Here is an 18,656-nt window from a genome sequence, read left to right as displayed (position 1 = left end):
TTTCTATGCTTTATAAACTAATTTTGCTGTACTATGAGCAAACATCTCCTTCACTTTGCATTACAAGAGTTGGCAAAAAGTAAAGTTTCTGTTCAGTCCACTCTTCACATATCTGAACACCTCACTGAAGTCTTACAAATTTTAAACCTCAAAAACAGAATTTTTGCAAATGTTTGCAATTTTGCAGTTTAGGTCCACTTTTTATTTCTATTCAAGTATCTTCTCAAAGAGAACAAATATTAAAATTCAAACACCTGAACTGAATATGTATTAGCTGTTTTCTCTAAACCAGCCAGCCCTAAAACTAACTCATAATCATTCAAATACAAACTTAAATTCAAATCATTAATAAGACATGAATCAACAATCAGTCAAATTTGAACTGAAATCGTTTGAGCAAGCAACAGCAGTAAGCAGACCCCCAGCACAAACACAAATTAAACTCCTGGTAAAGAAACAGACCCAGTAGAAGAATTGCCTCTTCTTTTTTTTTTTTTTGTTAAACCAGTCTTACTAGCCATCCTTTTGTTCTTGTAAAAAGTTATTCTTTCCATTTCCAATTGATGACATAAATGTTCAGTCTACTAACAAGCACATACAGACTCACAGCCACTAAAATACAGTAAAGAAAACCAAAGGTAATTATTTTTGTATATTGCAAGGCTATAGATGTTAAAGATTTTATTTAATGATTTTACCTGTACTACATATTCAATGCTGGAGAACTGAGGCAAAAGTTCAGCTGGCTGATTCATTTCAGATATGCCAGCATAGGTAGGAGGAAACTGCAAATAAAAACATAGAAATTAAGTATAAATAAAATATTACAACTTCTAGAAAAAAAAAAAACATACATATGGACTATTTTCCTCTGCAACAGATGTTTGCTATTGCTGTCATGAAAAAAATCTCATTGCAATCTCTGAAGGTATAGCTGCACACTCACACTCTTGCTGTCAACTTCAGTTTGCAACTATAATTTGAAAAATGAGGATTTTCACTTTTAACTTATTAAAAAAATTATTTATATCCTGAATGTTTCATTTTATTACCTGATTTCTCTGGTAACAGAAGTTGCAAGCCCAGAGTTTTGCTCGGTAATCCACCTGGCTAGAAAAATAGAGTAACAGAAGTTTATACAGTACGAACAATTCATTTTCCTCCACTGACCCTAGAATACATTTCTTCTAATTTTTCAAAACACAATGACTTTCAAAAAGCTTCCCCCTAATATACTTTCTCCTAAATACCCATTTTACAAATAAGTGTAGTCTTACACAGATACATCAGGCAAATTATTACCTTTAGGGAGGAAGAATGGTCTTCAAGGAAAAGTAGTAAACAAGAGATTTCAGAATACAGACTCAGCACCTTTATTAGAGACTTTCTGCATGGTTTGAGGCAAATTATTTTAACTCTCCCTACTTTGTCATTTTTCTCTTTTCTCAGTCTATTAGCTGTCACAGTCTGAGACTATCCTGAATATGCATTATGCCCTAAAAAACAACAGGTTCCAACTTAAGTGAAAATAATATTTTTTCAACTGATGAGCCTATCTCCTTTCATCTACATTTTTATTAGTATTCAGATAATTAAAATAAAAAATGCAACATCTATCCTCATGTCACAAAGATGTCTTACAAAGTCCTACTCACATCTTAAGGGAAAGTGAACTTCACAAGCTCTCAATGTAAACTTCTTGCTATCACATCTTCTCCTGTCTACAAGTGCTACTGTTTTTAAAATATCATTAAATCTTTGGATAAATCCCATCATGCTGTAAAGACAACACAGCTCTACTGAGATCAAATGATCTATACTAATTTCAGGGGCTGCTGATTAACTAGCCCAATGCACTGTGCCACCTGCACCACAGGCTTCAAAAGGTCCCCCCAAACTGAGTCTCTAATCTCACCTTGTAAAAAAAAAAAAAAAAAAAAGAAAAAAAAAATCCAGTCATGAATTGCATACCTGATAGAGGAAAAAAGTACACACTGTAATGTCAGGGATCTGACAGTCCTGCCTTTCCATTATTTTTCTTCCAGCCCTCAATAAAAGATAATACTTCTGAAAAAGTTAGCTTCCACTAAGTCTGACTCCCCGTGTAATTGGCCACTGTGTGTGTTTAATACTGAAACACAACTTTACACCTGCTTTGAAATCACCTTTTCTCCCAAGTAGGGACCGACAGAACTGAGTTCGTTCTACAGGATCTTTTACATCATGTCTAATCTCTCACTATTACTCAGTACCTTTCCCATGCCTATCAAACTCCACCTTAGAAATTGTTCTGTTCCTTTTCCATAATTCTGTGATTGGAATGACATATGAAACACTTCCTCTGCTTCCAACCTAAACTTATCCGTGATTAGCCCACAATCATCTGTGCTCATGCCAATACCACCTTTTAGCTTGAACAAAAGTAGGCATGAGAGAATATGAAAAGCTGATGTATTTATTTGTCTGTCTGTCTATCCATCTATCACATCTTTCAACTTCTGTTTTGGTAAACTAAACCAGCTAGCCTGCTTTGATCTACAAATGAACTAAGGTCAGTAATAAATACAGTTTATTTCACTTGGAAATTAATATAGCAGGGCTCAATAGTTAAAAAGACAGCATAGTAACTTTCTACCCAGATAATTTTCTAGAGGCAAAGTGCAGTAGTATACTAACTCACAAAGTATGTAGTTCCAGAAGAATAACATACCTAATCATTAGTTAAATGAAGTACATTTAAAAGACTGGTTAAGTGAAAGCTATGCTTTAAGTATATATGTTATATATCCAAATTTATATACAGAAACTTCCAAGATCTAAAAGTTTGAGCTGTATATTCAAATACACAACAGCACAATACTCATGTAAGGAGTACTTGAATTTCCACACAACAGATCTTTTGCATAGTTGAACTGGCACTATTCAATATTTTACCTTACAAACAATCTTTAGGAGTAAAATATATATTATGTTTACCATAAGGGATTCAGAACCGCTCGACACGTGGTCCTGCTGCACAAAACTGGCTCATACTGAATAGGAGGCAAGTCTGGCCGTTCTTTCAGCGGTGTGAAGAGGGCAGCCACTGGGACTACCATTCTTGTGGCTTCAAGACGACTTGAAGGCCAAACATTCCAGCTGAATCTAACACCATCTCTGTCCTCGTTCTGCTGGATAAATTCCAGGAAGGTTGTCATGGTCAACTTCTCTGTTTATCACTAAAATAAAAATATAACCATTAGCAGAATGGTTACAATGCAAACATTCCTAATCACTAAATACTGAATGCACTTAATGACAGTCACACATTCAAACACTGTAACTCAGTTACAATCAATAAAGACTGAGTAGTACTTCTTAAACCCTAAAAGCAACACACAGAATTCCAAGGTGAAAGAAAAAGAAATTAAGGCTCCTAGGATGCAGCAACCTCTTCAAAATAACAAATATTTGACCAAGTTAAAATACACAGTGTTAAAACAGTCCATCTTCTGCACTTCCTGACTTAAGCAACAAACTTGGTCAAGAAATGTTGCAACTAAAGCAGTAATTCTAGCTTAGATCAGAGATGAGATTATGCAGCACACTGACACTATAAAAAAAAAAAAAAAGATGTGCTTACAGAAAAATACACACTGCTTTAGGAACTTTCACTAATGCATTTAGTTATTCATTCTGTTCATTATTCAAGAATCATTCATTCTTGAAAACTGTTTAACTTCTTTCAAGAATCAAATAGCAAAAAATACTAAGTGTACTTGCTTTATGTCTTCTACTGTAACAAATTTTATAAGACTTTTCTAACCATAGTTTTGATAACTCACGATGCAGCCTAAATGTAAAGGAGTAACAACACAATACTGCACAAGAGTACATTCCTACAGCAATGCTAGGAAGTAACTTTGTAAAAAATAAGCTCATGTTCCACTCCATTACTTATCAGGACGTGCCTAATTGTTTGCAATTACCATTCTGGGCACCAACCTAAGGCTTTCAAAATTTTCAGCCAGTTACTCAGAAGCTGGAATACAGACACATCTGAAAAGTTCAACAGGTACCTGGGAACATGTGGGAAATCCACCAAGCAGCACACTCCCTCCCTGCAACCCAAAGACCCTCAGCTATATACACACTGTTCGTGAATACGTGCTGCATGCTTCCCAGTATATTTCATAGTACAAATAGTACAGGTTTTTCCAGCAACTAGGGTATCTAAACTCCCACTGCCTAGTAACTAAGAATTTACTTAGTCTACATGAACCACCTAAGAGATGGTCTGGGAAAATACTCCTAGGTCTCAACTTAGACTGTACGAAGTTAACAAACAGCTTTTAGAAACACTGGAATCCTCCTGAACTGGGATTTAAATCAGGAGTTTCTACAAGCACACTGACCTTCTTAGTCCTGCAATTACACATGCTAAGAGTGACTCCTGGAAAACTCTCTATTCGTAAAGACCTATCTCTACTACAATTATAATGGCATTGCACCTTTCATTTCTATGACAGTTCAAAACTTTTGAAGTTCTTTTAAATCATAATTTAATGTAATGGTTTTATTCTAATGCTGGCTTTTAAGAAAACAAATTAACAACATGCATAAAACTCAGAGAAGCCCCACATTTCACAGTTAACATCACTAGGAAATAATCAACTGTCAGCATGTGATGAAAGCTACAAAAACCAGTCTCCAAATTGTTCCTATAAAAACACAGTGTGACAGGCAAACTTAACTCTATAGAGTACCTTTCTCTTAATGTCTTCCACAGGTGCTACCACTTATCTCCACATTGTAATAGAAATACTATGATAATTCATCTGCCAACATTTTAAAGGGCGTGTCACCTTACTGATACGAGAGGCAAATCTACATGTCATGGCAACTGCAACACAAGGAGCTGTATGGGACTTTGTGCATGACAGCACTTCCACCATCGCTTTTACTCAAATTGCTGCAAGGCCATCAGGCTGAAAGAGGTCACTGGGCAGAGGACAGAACTGAGCAAAATCAAAGGGAGAGACTATCTGGAAGTCATAATCAGTACAGAGGGATCAGAGACAGAAGGTAATTCAGCTAAGAGAAGAAATAGCCTGGTATTTGAAAAGGATCTAGAATTTAAGAGATTTCTCTCCTAATATATCACAATCCATCAGTGTTTTGTAAAAAGGTAAAGAAACATTGCCCCTAAAAAACAGGGTATTGATACAACAATCTGCACGAGGCAGCCACCTCAGCTATAACCACAAACTGAATAATCTCTCCTTTTAAAATTACCTCCTTAGAAGACACAGAAAATTGCAGCTTAAAGGCTGTTTCAGCCACTCCATAGGCATCCGCTATAAAGTCCACCAACTCTATCTCCATACACTGCAACGTGAATTCCAACTCTCTCTACTGGACTTTAAAGTCTTTCCTCCACATTCTACTCTAGCTACATTTGAAAGGTTTTACGTGGACATTACTTTTACCACTCAGTTACTGCCCTCAGAGGGCATTGTACAAACACTGGTGTGCAGTGCCTAATGAAGCACACATACATACATGAAAGATATGTTGGAAATTTTTTTCTCAGTTGAATACCATTTTCTAGTAAAGCATGTATTTCCTATTCAGAAGGCAGAGCCTGCTAATAATCAAACTTTCCTCCATCTTTTCTTCCACCCTCTTCCTTTCCAGAGCCAATAATGCTTACTTATTTCATCATTCATCGGTGTGAAACTAATGGTCTGACAAGTTACGTTCAGTTTCAGTACCAGTATCAAGCTATGCAGGCACATTTTCTAGGACACGTGTGGAGATGCACCAGAGCAGCAAATTCTCCTGACCCACAAGGCTACATATCAAACTTCATACACCTGAATGCCACAAAACACATACTGCCCACCTCAGAAAACCACAAAGAAGTGATTTTTGAGACAGCTACACAGCAACAGCTCCCATGCTGGGGTGTCACTGCTTTAGCTTTGCTGCAGAATGAGACATCCAGACAAGACCAGCCGTCCTTCCTGGCCTGCTTCCTCCCTCCCACTGCCAAGGCTGAATTTACCTCGCATCCCTGCACCATGGCAATTTCACTCTGTGTCACACAAAGAAGCCACACCTGAATTGCATGAAGAGTCACAGGCTGACTATATCTGCCATGAAGGCTTGATTCTCACTTAAATAACAGGATTCAGACTACAGTTAGGAATTTCTAACCATCACACATACCAAACATGTTTGATACACCATTCGGAAAGCTATCCTATAGCTGAATAAACAGCTTTGAGATGCATTACTTTGAAACAACATTATTTTGAAATGCTTCTGAAACCATTTCTTCTATCGTAAAAGCTCCTTCTTCATCTCAGCACCTTTAAACGTTTACATGCCACATGTACATGTGTACCAATACAGAGTATCACCAAAATAATACCCACTAATCCTTAGAAGCACATAAATACAACAGGAAAACATTTCTCTCCACAGCATTTTAAGAGTTCCAGCATAGACGGTCCAAAGTCCCTCATATGGCCCTGTATTTAAACGCCACTAAAGCAGTACAGGTCACCATGCACTTCCCTTACAACAAACTTATTCTTTCGGTTTATTATGCATTAACAATCTGGTGAAATAAGACATCAATAATAAACCTTTAATTAATTTTTAATGCCAGAATCAGCATTTCAGATTCAAATTACCTCCGTTCCAAGGAAAAACTCAAATATACAAGCAGAATGACTTAGTACTTATCTAAAGCAACTGCAAGTTGTCAAATTGACAACATAAAAATTTCATTTTCACTACTCAAACACAGCCATCCTCCAAACCTGCTGTCCCAGTTTCGTTCACTGAGGACTTTTTTTTTTTTTAAACAACCAGTGTATTTAACAACCCGCCTGAATTAAAGAAAAAAAACAACACCAAAACACACGTATTCAAATGCAGCAGGGCCTGCCTAAATAAAATTTTGTGTGGCTTTACCTGCATCGCAAGGCTCCCTGCGAGGGCCTGGCAGCGGCACCAGGACGCGGACCCGGGGAGCACCTGGCACCCGGCGCGGCGGCGGCCGTTCCCCGCAGGCCCGGCCCGGTCGCCCCCGCAGAGGATGGGGCTCTCGGCGGCCGCCTCACGAGAAGGGGCGGACGCAGCGCCGGCTCGGGAGGCCGCGGAACAGCCGCCAGCGGTACCCCCAGCCCCTCCGGCGAGCAGCTTCAGCCCGCCCGGGGGGACCCCCCCTACGGCCACGGAGGGCGGCGTGAGCGCCCGAAACCCCCCTGAGGGGAACCCCCCTCTCCCTCCAGGCCCCGCGGGCCGAGGTGCCCCCGTACCCACGCAGCGCGGGGAGCGGGGCTGCCGACCCCACGCCAGCAGAAGGACTATCCTCCCCGCGGCGCCCCCAGCCCACCCCGCCGGCCGCCTCCGGCCCCCCGCTGCCCGCCTCAGCCCCGGCCCTGCCCGCTCACCCCGCGTCCCGGCCGCCGCCGCCGCCTCTCGCTCTCGCCCGCCCGCACGCAGCCGCCCCGGCGCTGCCGACGCAGGCAACATGGCTGATGCGAGAGTCCGCGCCACGTCAAGGGGCAGAGAGCGGGGGGCGGGCTGAGCGCCGCCGCTCCCCCGCGCACCCCCAGCCCTCGGCCCGCGGTCCTGCCCGGCGCGGCGGAGGGTCCTGCTGTCAGACACCCCACAGCGCTGACCTTGGCTTCGCCGCCCGGGCGGCCCCTGCGCGGGTGTTTGCTTCCCTGTCCGGCGTTCACCTTCCCCGAGAGCGCGTTCGCCTCAGCCTCGGCCCCCGAACCGCTCCGGGAGGGAGGGCATCCCGGCCGCCGCTGGCCTTCTCTGCCCCTCGGCTGCGCCGGTGCCCGCACTTACCGGAGCCGCCGCCGCCCGTGGACTCACGGCTCCGGTGGGCTTTGTTCGCTGCTGGCGAGGGGACGTTTCGGGGAAATCCTCGGGACCGAGCCAGCCCGGCTTCTGGGAGCCCTCGCGTTCACCGCGCTTGTTGCCCGTCCTCCACCACACGTCGTTATGGCAACTCCTTAATCTGGAAGATTGTTTACGTGGTTCTTTGGCCTGCCTGGGAAAAATATTGAAATTGTATTCCTAGTGGGTTTTAGCCCAAGATAATACTTCATCTGATATTAATACATATTTAGAAATACAACACATTTATTTACTATCCGCACAATAATTTACACATAGCCATAACTGTACAGTTTTGTTCAGGTTTTTTTTTTTGTGTGGTCACCTTTTCTTTTTTTCCCCCAAACCCAAGTTACAGTGATGCTTAGGTTTCACGGCACCTCAGAATCGTTTTAAACAAGCCTGCCACAAAAGGCTAAACCTGTCACTTCTGCCTTTCCCGAGATAACCTCAGTGCCACCAACCCGGACATGGAGGTGGCCTGAAAAATATTCTACGGAGTACCACGTCCTCCTTCACTGCAACTCTGGAAACATGCCATGACCACCAACCAAATATAAATGACTAAAACATTCTTATCCTCTCTTCTTATGCGTGAAATGCAATTACAATAGAATTTCTATGTCATTACTATCTAGTATTGTTTGCCAGTCTTCAGTCTAAAAACCAGCTGGTAAACAACAGTAGAACTTAAAGGGAAGGGTTTCAAATTTCCACGTCCACAAATCTCACTGCCAGTTGTGGGAGTATTAAGCAGGAGCTTGCCAAGTACATGTACTCCTTGCTTAGTAAAAAAACAAAACAAAAAATAAAAATAAATCCATAAACCAAAACCTACAACAGGGCAAACTTCAACAGATGCACAGAAAGCCATTCGGTGGTTGCCATTTTAAACGTACTCAAATACTCTGTGAAACCTTTTCAGACAGTTACACTGAAAAGAGGCAAGTCCCAAAGTCAACTACGGGACGAACTTTATAGACAAAAAGAGAAAAAGAGGCAACTGACACTCAAATACACTTAAAAAGGGGAGAAGGAAGAACAGCAAAGTATACTATTCTGAAATTTCACTACAAATAAAAAATACACAGCATTTTTAATCAGACATTAACACAATTAATTTAATTACATAATGACTCGATCCCATGCTCTAAACTTCCAGAATTGTCTTCCAGCTGTTAAGATGGCAAAAAGTACAGAGAAAAGTAAGGAGAAGCAAAAAAAAAAAAAAAGAACAGAAAATAGGATCCTAACACGTTAAATACTCATTATTAGAAAATAATTTATTATCTCCCAATATTAGAATGTACAGTGAAATCACTTAATTGTTCTTAACGCAGAGTCAGCAGTGCGTATTCAGTGACAGCAACTCACCCTTTCTTCGGAAAAGTACTTTTACATAAAGCCTAGGTAGCTGAGGAGAAAGAATATTCATTTCCAGCTTCTTTTTCCTTTTCTCCACTGATTTCCTCCACATATTTGCTAGCCACTGCATCAACATTGCTGGTAAAACTTGTTAGGAACAATTTTATTATCCGTGGAAGGCTACCTGTAATAAAAATATGTTACTTCATTTTAAAAGTATCAATGGAAAGTTCCAGATAAAGTAATCTAAAGAGTGTATGTGCAAAGTATATTTGTATTTGTGGATTCTCTTTCTTTTCACAGTTCTTGACTTCACAACAAGTAGGAAAAATAAGTCCTGAGTATTACCAAAGTATTAGAAGAGAACTTTTTTACAGCTGGACTCACCAAAGTTTTTGTCTTCATCATTGGTCAGCCTTTCCAGAGACATCGCTGTAGTTTTAGCTAAGCAGGTTTTATTTCTTGTGGTGACTGCATTTGTTGCATACTCAACTAGGACGTTAGATCCGGGTTTCAGAATTAAAACTCCCTGTTACATGTAGGTGGTTTTGCAAACACCTTAAAACAAACAAAGGCCGGGGAGAGGAGGAGTTTGGGTAGATGTTCGTTCCGAACTGCTAAACTACAGCAGGGGAAAAAAAAGTGTTGCTTTTTTTGAACTTATGTCAGAAGTATTTAGAACTACTCCGATCTACCAGATGTGCTGTGGGGTACCACTGAACAGACTTCACATATAGCAAACCTGTAACACACAGATTGACATTTTGCTTACTAGGAATTTTGTAATACACAATGTAAACGATTCCAGCATCATCCGTCCACCTTTTGTCTTAACAGAGAAGCAACCCCCCTTTCTGCTATTGCTGCCTGCTTTTGATCCTGCCTGTGGATACTCCCACGTAACAGTACTCGATAAACCCATACAGCAACAAGTAAAAAACTAGGTATTGGCCCTTCCAATATGAAAACTGTTTAAATTTATAGCAGTTAACTTTCACATAACTGATGTCAGCTATAGATCTCAAAGCATTTCAAGGAAGAGACAAGTATTATTACTGGATGTCCACAGGTAAAATAGAAAATAGTACCAGATGAGTTTTGAAGAACTGCGTGCAAAAACCGTGGTGTATTAGAATAATGGCACAGGGCCTAATAAAACTGGTTGATTAAAGGTTTACACCAATTCACCACAGACACGGGCCCGGGCCGCCGAGCAGTAGATGGGCACAGCCCCTTCCTGTGCCGCTCTAAGCCAGATGTCCTTTGATCCCCTTCCCTGAGGGTGTCATAGCGGCGAAGGCCCCCGGAGCAGGCCGCCCCGGGCCCGCTGCTCCCTCACGGTACCGCCTGCGAGCGCAGCACCAGGGCGGGATAGGGGGGGCTGAGGCGCCTGTAGCGGCACCGCAGGCGCGGGGCCGGGCGGGGCGGGGCGGTGACGCCCCCCCGCCCCGCCCGGCCCTGCCGCCCCGCCCGGGCTCGCCGCTCTCGCGAGAGTAGTGCGCGCCGCCCCCCAGCACGCCTGCGCGGCCGGGCCGGCCCGGGGCCTGCTGAGGCGGCCGTCGCCGCCGCCGGGGGCAGGGCGGGTGACAGCGGTGCGGCCATGGAGCCGGGCTGGGAGGAGCTGATGCCGCGGCTGCTGCCCGTGGACGACTGTGACTTGGCTGAGGACTTCGACCCCACGGTGCCGCCCAGGACGCCGCAGGAGTACCTGAAGCGCGTCCAGTGAGTTGAGGGGCCGAGCACCCCAGGGCCGCGCTACCGGGAACCCGCCACCTGCCGCCAGAAGGGCGGTTCCCCCGCTGCGGCGGGATCCCGGCCGGCATCGGGGCTAAACCCGTGTGCTGCTCCTGAGGGGCCGCGTCGCGCCGGCGGGGCCCCGCGGCGGTGGGGGCCGAGGCCGCCCCGTTCCCCACGGGAGGATGCAGGGCCGGCCTGGGCTCCCCGCGCCGGCGGCCTCCGCCGGGGTCTCGCCACGGGGGACCCGGTGTGTCACCCGGTGTGTCACTCCAGCCAGGCCTTCTGTAGGAACTGCCGGTGCAGTCAGCGTTCCCGTGCCTGCAGCGCTCGGCGGGCGCTGTGCTTCACAGACAGCCGCCATGTAACCGCCGGTCAACACAAAGCAACCGTTTGATTTTTATTTTGTAGGATTGAAGCAGCCCGATGCCCAGATGTGGTCGTGGCACAAATAGACCCCAAAAAGTTAAGAAAGAAGCAGACAGTAAACGTTTCAGTAAGTCTTGAGAGCTTTTACACGTTTTGTTTAGAGAGGAAGAAAGAAAATAAAGGGGAAAGGCGTTAAGATCTTAATGTTGGTACTAATTTTGGGGCGTGGTTGGCATAACTAAATACCACAGCTAGATTTTCAAAGCACCTACAGAACTACATTAAATGTATGGGTTTGAAGAAAGACCTGGTCAACTGCTGGCCAACAGCAGTCTAGATAACCAATTCAGATTGGTAACATCTGTACTATTTGACACACAGCAGACTATTTTACTGTCTGAGGAAGTCAAATGTTGCATTACATTTAACAAACATTTAGTCCCAAAACCTGCATAAACTTTAGAATAAAGATACCTCCATACCAATACATTAAGTTAAATATATATCATGGATAAGAGTAGTAGTAAGTGCAGCTAAACTTTACTGAAGTTAGTGTCTAGTACCGTTTCTTCCTTTTGCTGGAATATTTTATCAGAATTTTTCTTGATTGCCTGAGCAGATTTCTCTGTTGTCATTGCCCTGCCAGCTTGGTTTTTAATCTACTTTAAAATAGTTCAAGAGACCAAGTCTGCGTTTCTCTAGTGAAAATTGTAATCTGAAATTCCACGACTAGTTCCTAGTACTGATATATGACCATGTAAATTCTGTAACCATTCTCTTAGATTTATCTCTTTGTAGTGGCATTTTTAAACATTTGTAGAAAGATTCTTTTTTCCTTGTGTTTTTTAATAACTTTCATGCTAATCTTTAAAGAGGTTATATCTACATAACTGTCAGAATTAATATCCTAAAAAGCATTTTTGTGGCCTTCTGTCTTCCTCAACTGTATTATCTCAGAAAGTAGAATGCTTAGGATTCGTAGCAGCTGTCCCATATAAGGAAACAGCACCCCACTTTTTATAAACAGGGAAATTAAGGCAGAACAATTGCTAAAAATATAACCTTAAATAATTCTTTGACAATGTATTTTGAATACTTGGTTCTCCTTCTTATTTGAGAAGGGTCAACAGTTGGTTCAGATGAAATTTCTTCTGTGTAAGTCAGTCTTGGATGTGGTCATGATATACCTTTCTTAAATAAAGATTTAAAGGCTGTTGTTTGCCTGATAGTAAACATTTACCGATTCCTTTATTCTTAAGGATTCTTCTTCTAAAGCTTTCTTTACATTATAATTATTGCCAGTGTTTTCTTAGATTTCTGGATGTCAGCCTGCTCCGGAAGGATATTCCCCAACACTCAAATGGCAGCAGCAGCAAGTAGCCAATTTCTCAGCCGTTCGTCAGGTACAAAATGGTGTGTGTGAGGGCATTTGCATTGTCTAGCTAGAACACATCTGTGCTTTATAGGGGACAACCTTGTATCTAGTATAGAAATGTTTTGACTTCATGTAGGACGGATGTTTGTAGGCATATGTTTTAAGTTCTTGAAAAAGAATTGTGTATATACTGCGTGGCTTTTAAACCTCTGATAAGACTCCTGAGAGTGTCATGCTTAGGAAAAAAAGTGTCTCAAACTTCAGCACTTAGATGAAATAATACAGAGTAGCTGAGGGAGGGAGGAAAAAAATCTCTGTGATCTTACGTAGTTACATTAAAACCTGGTGCTAGCAGGAATGTTCTGCAGAACTCAACATTAACTGGAAAACAAGTAGATTCTAACCCACCAGGATATTCATGTACATAGAACACGCTGTCCATTTAGAATACTGTTGGACAGTGGTGGCACCCATTATTAGCAGAAATAATGATTTGGTAAAACGTATTTGTAAGGTTATTGTGTTAGCACAGACTTAAATCTTTCCTACCGCATTTGCAGCCTACTCTTAAATAATAACAAAAACAGAGAACTGAGCTGGCTGTCTCTACAGTTTGAGCAGGGTGAAAAGAAAAACCTAATGAAGATGTAGGTAGAGGTCATTTATGACTCCAGTACTGCAGAAGATGTGTTTACAACACATTGATAATTGCATTGTAGGAATACCTCAAGTAACTGAGTATAATGAACTGCACTGACGCTGCTGTAGCGTTGAACTTTGCGTGAGCTAGTTTACTGTACTTTTTTGAGGGAGCTAAATCAGTGAAGGTGGAGATCTGTACTACTGCATCTACATTGTAAACATCAGCTGAGCTCACCTCTATTTCTACAAGGTGTCACACTGCATACTGTTTATAAGGCATAATCTAAGGTTTTAGTAGAACTAAGGAAACTGACATCTAAAGTCACTGTACATCACTGTACAGATATTTCTTTTATACACAAGTCAGTTGTCCTCTCATCTGTACCAGTGAAGTACAAGAATATCCTAAAAATTATTTAAGAGAAGAGGAGAGCATCAGAAGTTACTTGATGCTAACATTGTCCATCAGCTGCTGTTAGTGGTCATTTTTATTGCTACGATAACATTTGGATTGGGGTGGGAATTTCTTCTGTTACAAAAATTGTATACCTCCAGACAGGAAACTGTCAAGCAGGCCAACTGGTCTTATATGGCATCCCTGTGAGGTAGAAGAAATATTCCAGGAAAGTACGCTTACCTTCTTTCTAGCAGTTCTGTAGACATCTGATACAGACACTGACCACCATTGGAACAGGATATTGGCTTTGAGTGTGGTTTTGGACTAATTTTTTTTTTCCCTTAAGCGTGTTGTACCAAGACAAGTCTAGAAGACTATTAAAAGCTTACTACCTCAATTTAACTCTGTGTATTAGACTTTAAAATTCCTTTAGCTTTAACATTACTTCCAAAAACCCAGCATGAGCAACTTAGTATAAATGTAACTAAGAGGCATGGAAATATTTAGCCAGTTATGCCTCTACTGATTTATGGAACATCATAAAATATACCTTTATACATTTTAAGAATAACGCAGAGCAGTTATGGCTAGCATAAAATAACTGCAAAGTTAAACTTGTTGTGGCTTTGTTTTTATTACTCAGAGCCTGAACAAGCACAGAAATCACTGGCGGTCACAACATTTGGACAGCAACGTTACTATGGTGAGTAAAATTCGTAACAGTGCTGTGGGTTTTTTATCCCAGTCGTTAAATCTGTGGTTAATCTTGCTTTACAGTTGAGTGCAATAACTTGGTAATATTACCAAGTCTTTTTCTTCAGTGTCTTCAAGATAGCAATATTTCACAGTTTTTGTTCATTTTTATTTACTTCAGCCAAAATCAGAGGATGAAGAAGGCTGGAAGAAGTTCTGCCTGGGTGAAAGAGTATACTCAGAAATAGATGCACTATCTGATAATGAAACTCTAGGAATTGATTACATAAAGGTGAGTATAGGACTTCTGTCTAATTGTCAGCTGCTATTTTCAAGAGTAACTGCCAGAAACCATCTTACTGTTTATTACCAAATGGTGCTAAATAGAAAGTACGCTCTCTGGTGAGCCCACAAAGTCCTGTTTTTCTTCCCTTTTAATTGGAAGCTGAGCAGAGAACAAGTCTATCCCTTCAGTCAAAAAGTCAATCATCTGTTATCAGCTAAAGCGCACTACTTTTGTTGCTCACTGAACTGAAAGCTTTCTGCATTGTCTGCTTTAGTGTCACACAAATGTCTGAGCATCACATTAAAATGTTAGTACATCCTAAATTAGAACAAAAATGTTTATGATAACGTCTGCATTTTTCAACTAATTTTTTTTCAGGTGGGCTTTCCCCCTTTGCTAAGTATTGTAAGCAGAATGAATCAGGTAAGCTCATCTCTTAGAATTGCATAGTGATGTTGCATAAATCATTCTTTCTCATTGTCTGTTGCAGAAGTCTTACCTATTTTTCTGTGCAAGAGTAGGCAATTGTTTATTACAACAGCTATTCATTGTACACTTACAAGGAAAATATCGTTATCTGACCTTCAGCTACAAACAGGTTTACTAGTGAACATTTATCATGACTAGTTTTAAGAGTATTTTGTCCTTGTAATTTCTGTAGTTAACATTCAGCGTTTGAATTTTTGCTGAATGTTCCATTAGGTGCTTGACAGTGTTTTTAAGTTTTCTCATTTAGTGTTTTAAGTGCAGACCTTCAGCTTGATCATGAACTCTTACGTACATTGCATAGCTAGAAGAATCACACTTACCTTTCCTTTACTACTATGTTTCCCATGAGTTACCTTTGTAGAGAAACAACACTCCTGTGTGATGCCTCTTTCCTAATCTGTAGCTACTTATCCATAACTTTTTCTTAACACAGAAAACTACTTCATTTTATATAAAGTTCTTTCCAGGAATTGGTGATTTAACACTCACTTTACCCTTACATGTAACTTCAACCTGGAATAAATGCCATATAGTATCACAGTGGAGTAGAAATACATGATGTGTACATTTTTAAAAAAATCACTTTGCTTTTTATGTAATATAATCCTTTGGGTAGAAGGACATCAAAACAAAACAATGCAGGTATCGTATTGTCTCTTTCTGTTCCTCTTTTGAAGGCAACAGTAACCAGTGTCTTAGAACACCTGATAAGCTGGTTTGGAGAGAAAAAATTTACTCCAGAACTGGTAATTTTTAATTTATTCTAACTACTTCCATAAAAATGCATTAAACAAGGGATAAATTGTTCATAGTTTTCTATGAAATTATTTTTGTTTCTAAAGAGGTTTTTTTGCAGGTATCACATTCAGTTACTCTCAAAAAGTTTATGATGCTAAAATTACTATTCACAGAACTTTTTGAAAGGCTAATTACCAAACATACAGATACAGACCTACCAAGTACTGACAAAACCCCCTACCCTTTTTATTGCTCCCTGCATGAACTTAAATGCAAGGTTAGATGAGTATCAGCACTGGGGAGAGAAGGGGGTCAGACTGCAGCAGCTTTGGTTCTGACTAGTTTAAGCTGTCAGGGTGCTGCACACCGTATTTACCAACACCTCTGATTTTATTCAGAGGTGCATGACAAGTGTGCTGGTGAAGACACATTTTATCTTCCATGTGTGGCACAGGCCAGAAAGCTTAGTTGCGTTAGTGTGGTCAGAAATCAAACTTAGTAAGAAACTCTGATTGGCAAGGTACGTTGGCGTGGAGTTTGGCCACAGCCAGATTGACTGGCTATGTAATGACGTCGTATCTACAAAAGACCTTGGTGGATGCATCCCATCTCATTCAGTACCACAAAGCAAAAGAGCAATGAACAATTACTTCCATAATACTAAACACAGCTTCGCTATTTTTGAGTCACTTAAAGGCCTTTCATGTTCTCTCCTTTTCTGTAGGACTGCTTTCTTTTTAACAGATAACGCTGCAGCGAATGTGCATGGCACATTGACTTTTTGTTTATTCCCATAATGCAAGCCACTAGACACTGGAATTAAATTATGAAGTTAGACTGGTAGCAGAAGTTACGCTCATAAGAATGCAGTAAAATTCAGTGAAGTAAAACGCAAAGCACATCTTTTCACAATGGTGCAAATCAAAGCTTTAAATTAACAGCATTAAATTAAACCTTAAAATTAACAGCGTTAATTCCATAGAGATCTGACTTGATACATTCACTCCTCAGGAATGTTTTTCCCCAGTTTGTGAAGTTAAAAATTAATAGCTAAGTAATAATCTTCAGATACTACTAAAAATAATCCTTCCCCTCGGACTTGACTAGTGTAAGCTGTATTAATTTATGTCTTAGCCAGTATTCCAAGAAATATCAGGAAATCCAGGAGTACTGTTCACAAGAAGCTTATCTAGAGGCAAAAATTCTGCTGTGTAGTGTCTACTTTGGCTTTTGAACTTTCAATTCTGGCAGTAGCACTTAAATGCAGTTTTGTCTTGAGACCTACACTGTAGGCCTCCTCTATATAACAAGAACTGCACGAAACTTCAAGGACATCTCACAAAACTTTATTTGAATCTACACAGGGTAGGTGGCTTTATGCACTGCTAGCATGCCTTGAAAAACCTTTGCTGCCTGAAGCTCACTCCCTTATTCGACAGCTGGCAAGACGATGCTCAGAAGTCAGAGTACTAGAGGTAAGACTGCGCAAAGGACTTGCTGAACTTAGCAAATTATTAGGGTGAGTTTTCATTTCTTGAAATCCTGGTAGGTAATTTTTCATGTCCTAAGTTTCCTCGAGAATGAAGGGAACACTACAAGCACATACCATGGCACCTAACAGCTTTTCTATTTGACACAGGTAACAAAAGAACTGTTCTAATACCTCTCTTTCAGGAGAACAAAAACGAAGAACAAATATCAGCTCTGAACTTGATAATCTGCTTAGTTAGCAGGTAATGCAACTTAAACACCTAAAACAGTCAAGTATGTCCAGAATAAATGTGTGATTACTCTTGTCCTAACCTAGATGCTTTCAAAGTGGAAGTCAAAGTACCCTGGGCCTATGTAACAAATACACTTAGCTAAAAGGACTTAAGCTTACTTTACTCTTAGGTTTATCTTACCTGTTTCCTCATGTGAGCCCCCTAAACTGCAAACCAGTAATTATAGATATAAACAGCAAAAGAAGAGCTGGAAAGCAAGGGGTCTAAAAGCTCAGGGCAAAGTAAGGAGTATGTTGTATTGGAGGTTTCGTACTGTCTTCCACTTCTCTCCACTAGGTACTTCGATCAGCGTGACCTGGCTGATGAACCTTCATAGACTGTTTTGAGAATATCAAGTAATTTGCATTGCCATAGTACAAACAGCATTGTCAGAGTTAACAGCAGGACGCTGCACTGTTCAGCCCTGAAGCACTATACAACTCCTTCGGAAGACCCTCACGATAATGCATTTGGGACAGCTGCGAGTAACTTTAGCTGAGCTTTAGCATGCAATTGTCAATGTCTCCGATACCATCATTGTAAAATGGTCAACGAAGTGTCTGGCATCATCTCTCAAGCTACTGTCTCTAAGCTGCATCTTGGAAATTTCTACCATCTGAGTAATCCTGTGGACACTGCTATTAGGTGAAATCTAAGGCTACATTACAAATTATTCTTTACCTAAACACACACCTAATGGAGGGCTTTTTTTAATAAAACTGAACCATTTAAAAAAGTGTTCTTAAACATGGTGGCTTTTCTCATTCTTTCTACTATTTAACAGCAGCCTTTACTATAGAAATCTATACAACCTAGGACTGAATGTGTTTTTTCAAGCTTTAGTTCCTGAGCTTAAGCACTGCTAAGCAGTTCAAATATAGCCAGCAAGTCACTGAATCAATT

The 18,656-nt window shown here is 41.1% G+C and overlaps 2 protein-coding genes across 5 annotated transcripts in view; one reads left to right on the top strand and one right to left on the bottom strand.

Annotated features, from left to right (window-relative positions):
- SEC23A (SEC23 homolog A, COPII coat complex component) overlaps positions 1-9,436 on the bottom strand; it is a 30,882-nt gene extending 21,446 nt beyond the window's left edge. The window contains exons 1-5 of one of the 3 annotated variants that reach the window (XM_027795955.2): positions 9,277-9,436; positions 7,852-8,056; positions 2,977-3,218; positions 1,053-1,110; positions 699-785 (exon numbers count right to left, since the gene is read on the bottom strand). In XM_027795955.2, coding sequence (XP_027651756.1) covers positions 699-785; positions 1,053-1,110; positions 2,977-3,197 — 366 coding nt within the window. In that variant the 5' untranslated portion in view covers positions 3,198-3,218; positions 7,852-8,056; positions 9,277-9,436. Of the gene's footprint in view, positions 1-698; positions 786-1,052; positions 1,111-2,976; positions 3,219-7,445; positions 7,627-7,676; positions 7,802-7,851; positions 8,057-9,276 lie in introns of those variants that run through there. The other 2 variants (XM_005243857.4, XM_055810190.1) reach the window with 2 other exon arrangements.
- A 1,341-nt stretch (positions 9,437-10,777) lies between these two features.
- Positions 10,778-18,500, top strand: GEMIN2 (gem nuclear organelle associated protein 2). 2 transcript variants are annotated; one of them, XM_055794501.1, is made up of 10 exons: positions 10,779-10,989; positions 11,413-11,497; positions 12,684-12,773; positions 14,428-14,487; positions 14,659-14,769; positions 15,142-15,186; positions 15,930-15,998; positions 17,355-17,465; positions 17,665-17,723; positions 18,051-18,500. In XM_055794501.1, the coding sequence occupies exons 1-10, from the start codon at positions 10,868-10,870 to the stop codon at positions 18,088-18,090; spliced, it is 792 nt and encodes a 263-aa protein (XP_055650476.1). In that variant the 5' UTR covers positions 10,779-10,867; the 3' UTR covers positions 18,091-18,500. The 2 variants fall into 2 exon arrangements, with proteins under 2 accessions (XP_055650485.1, XP_055650476.1); XM_055794510.1 differs by lacking the exon at positions 15,930-15,998 and having other exon boundaries at positions 10,778-10,989.
- Positions 18,501-18,656: the final 156 nt, after the last annotated feature.

Source organism: Falco peregrinus, chromosome 1 (assembly GCF_023634155.1).
Source record: "Falco peregrinus isolate bFalPer1 chromosome 1, bFalPer1.pri, whole genome shotgun sequence".
Taxonomy (NCBI): Eukaryota; Metazoa; Chordata; class Aves; order Falconiformes; family Falconidae; genus Falco; species Falco peregrinus.
This window is presented reverse-complemented; position numbering and strand designations above follow the sequence as displayed.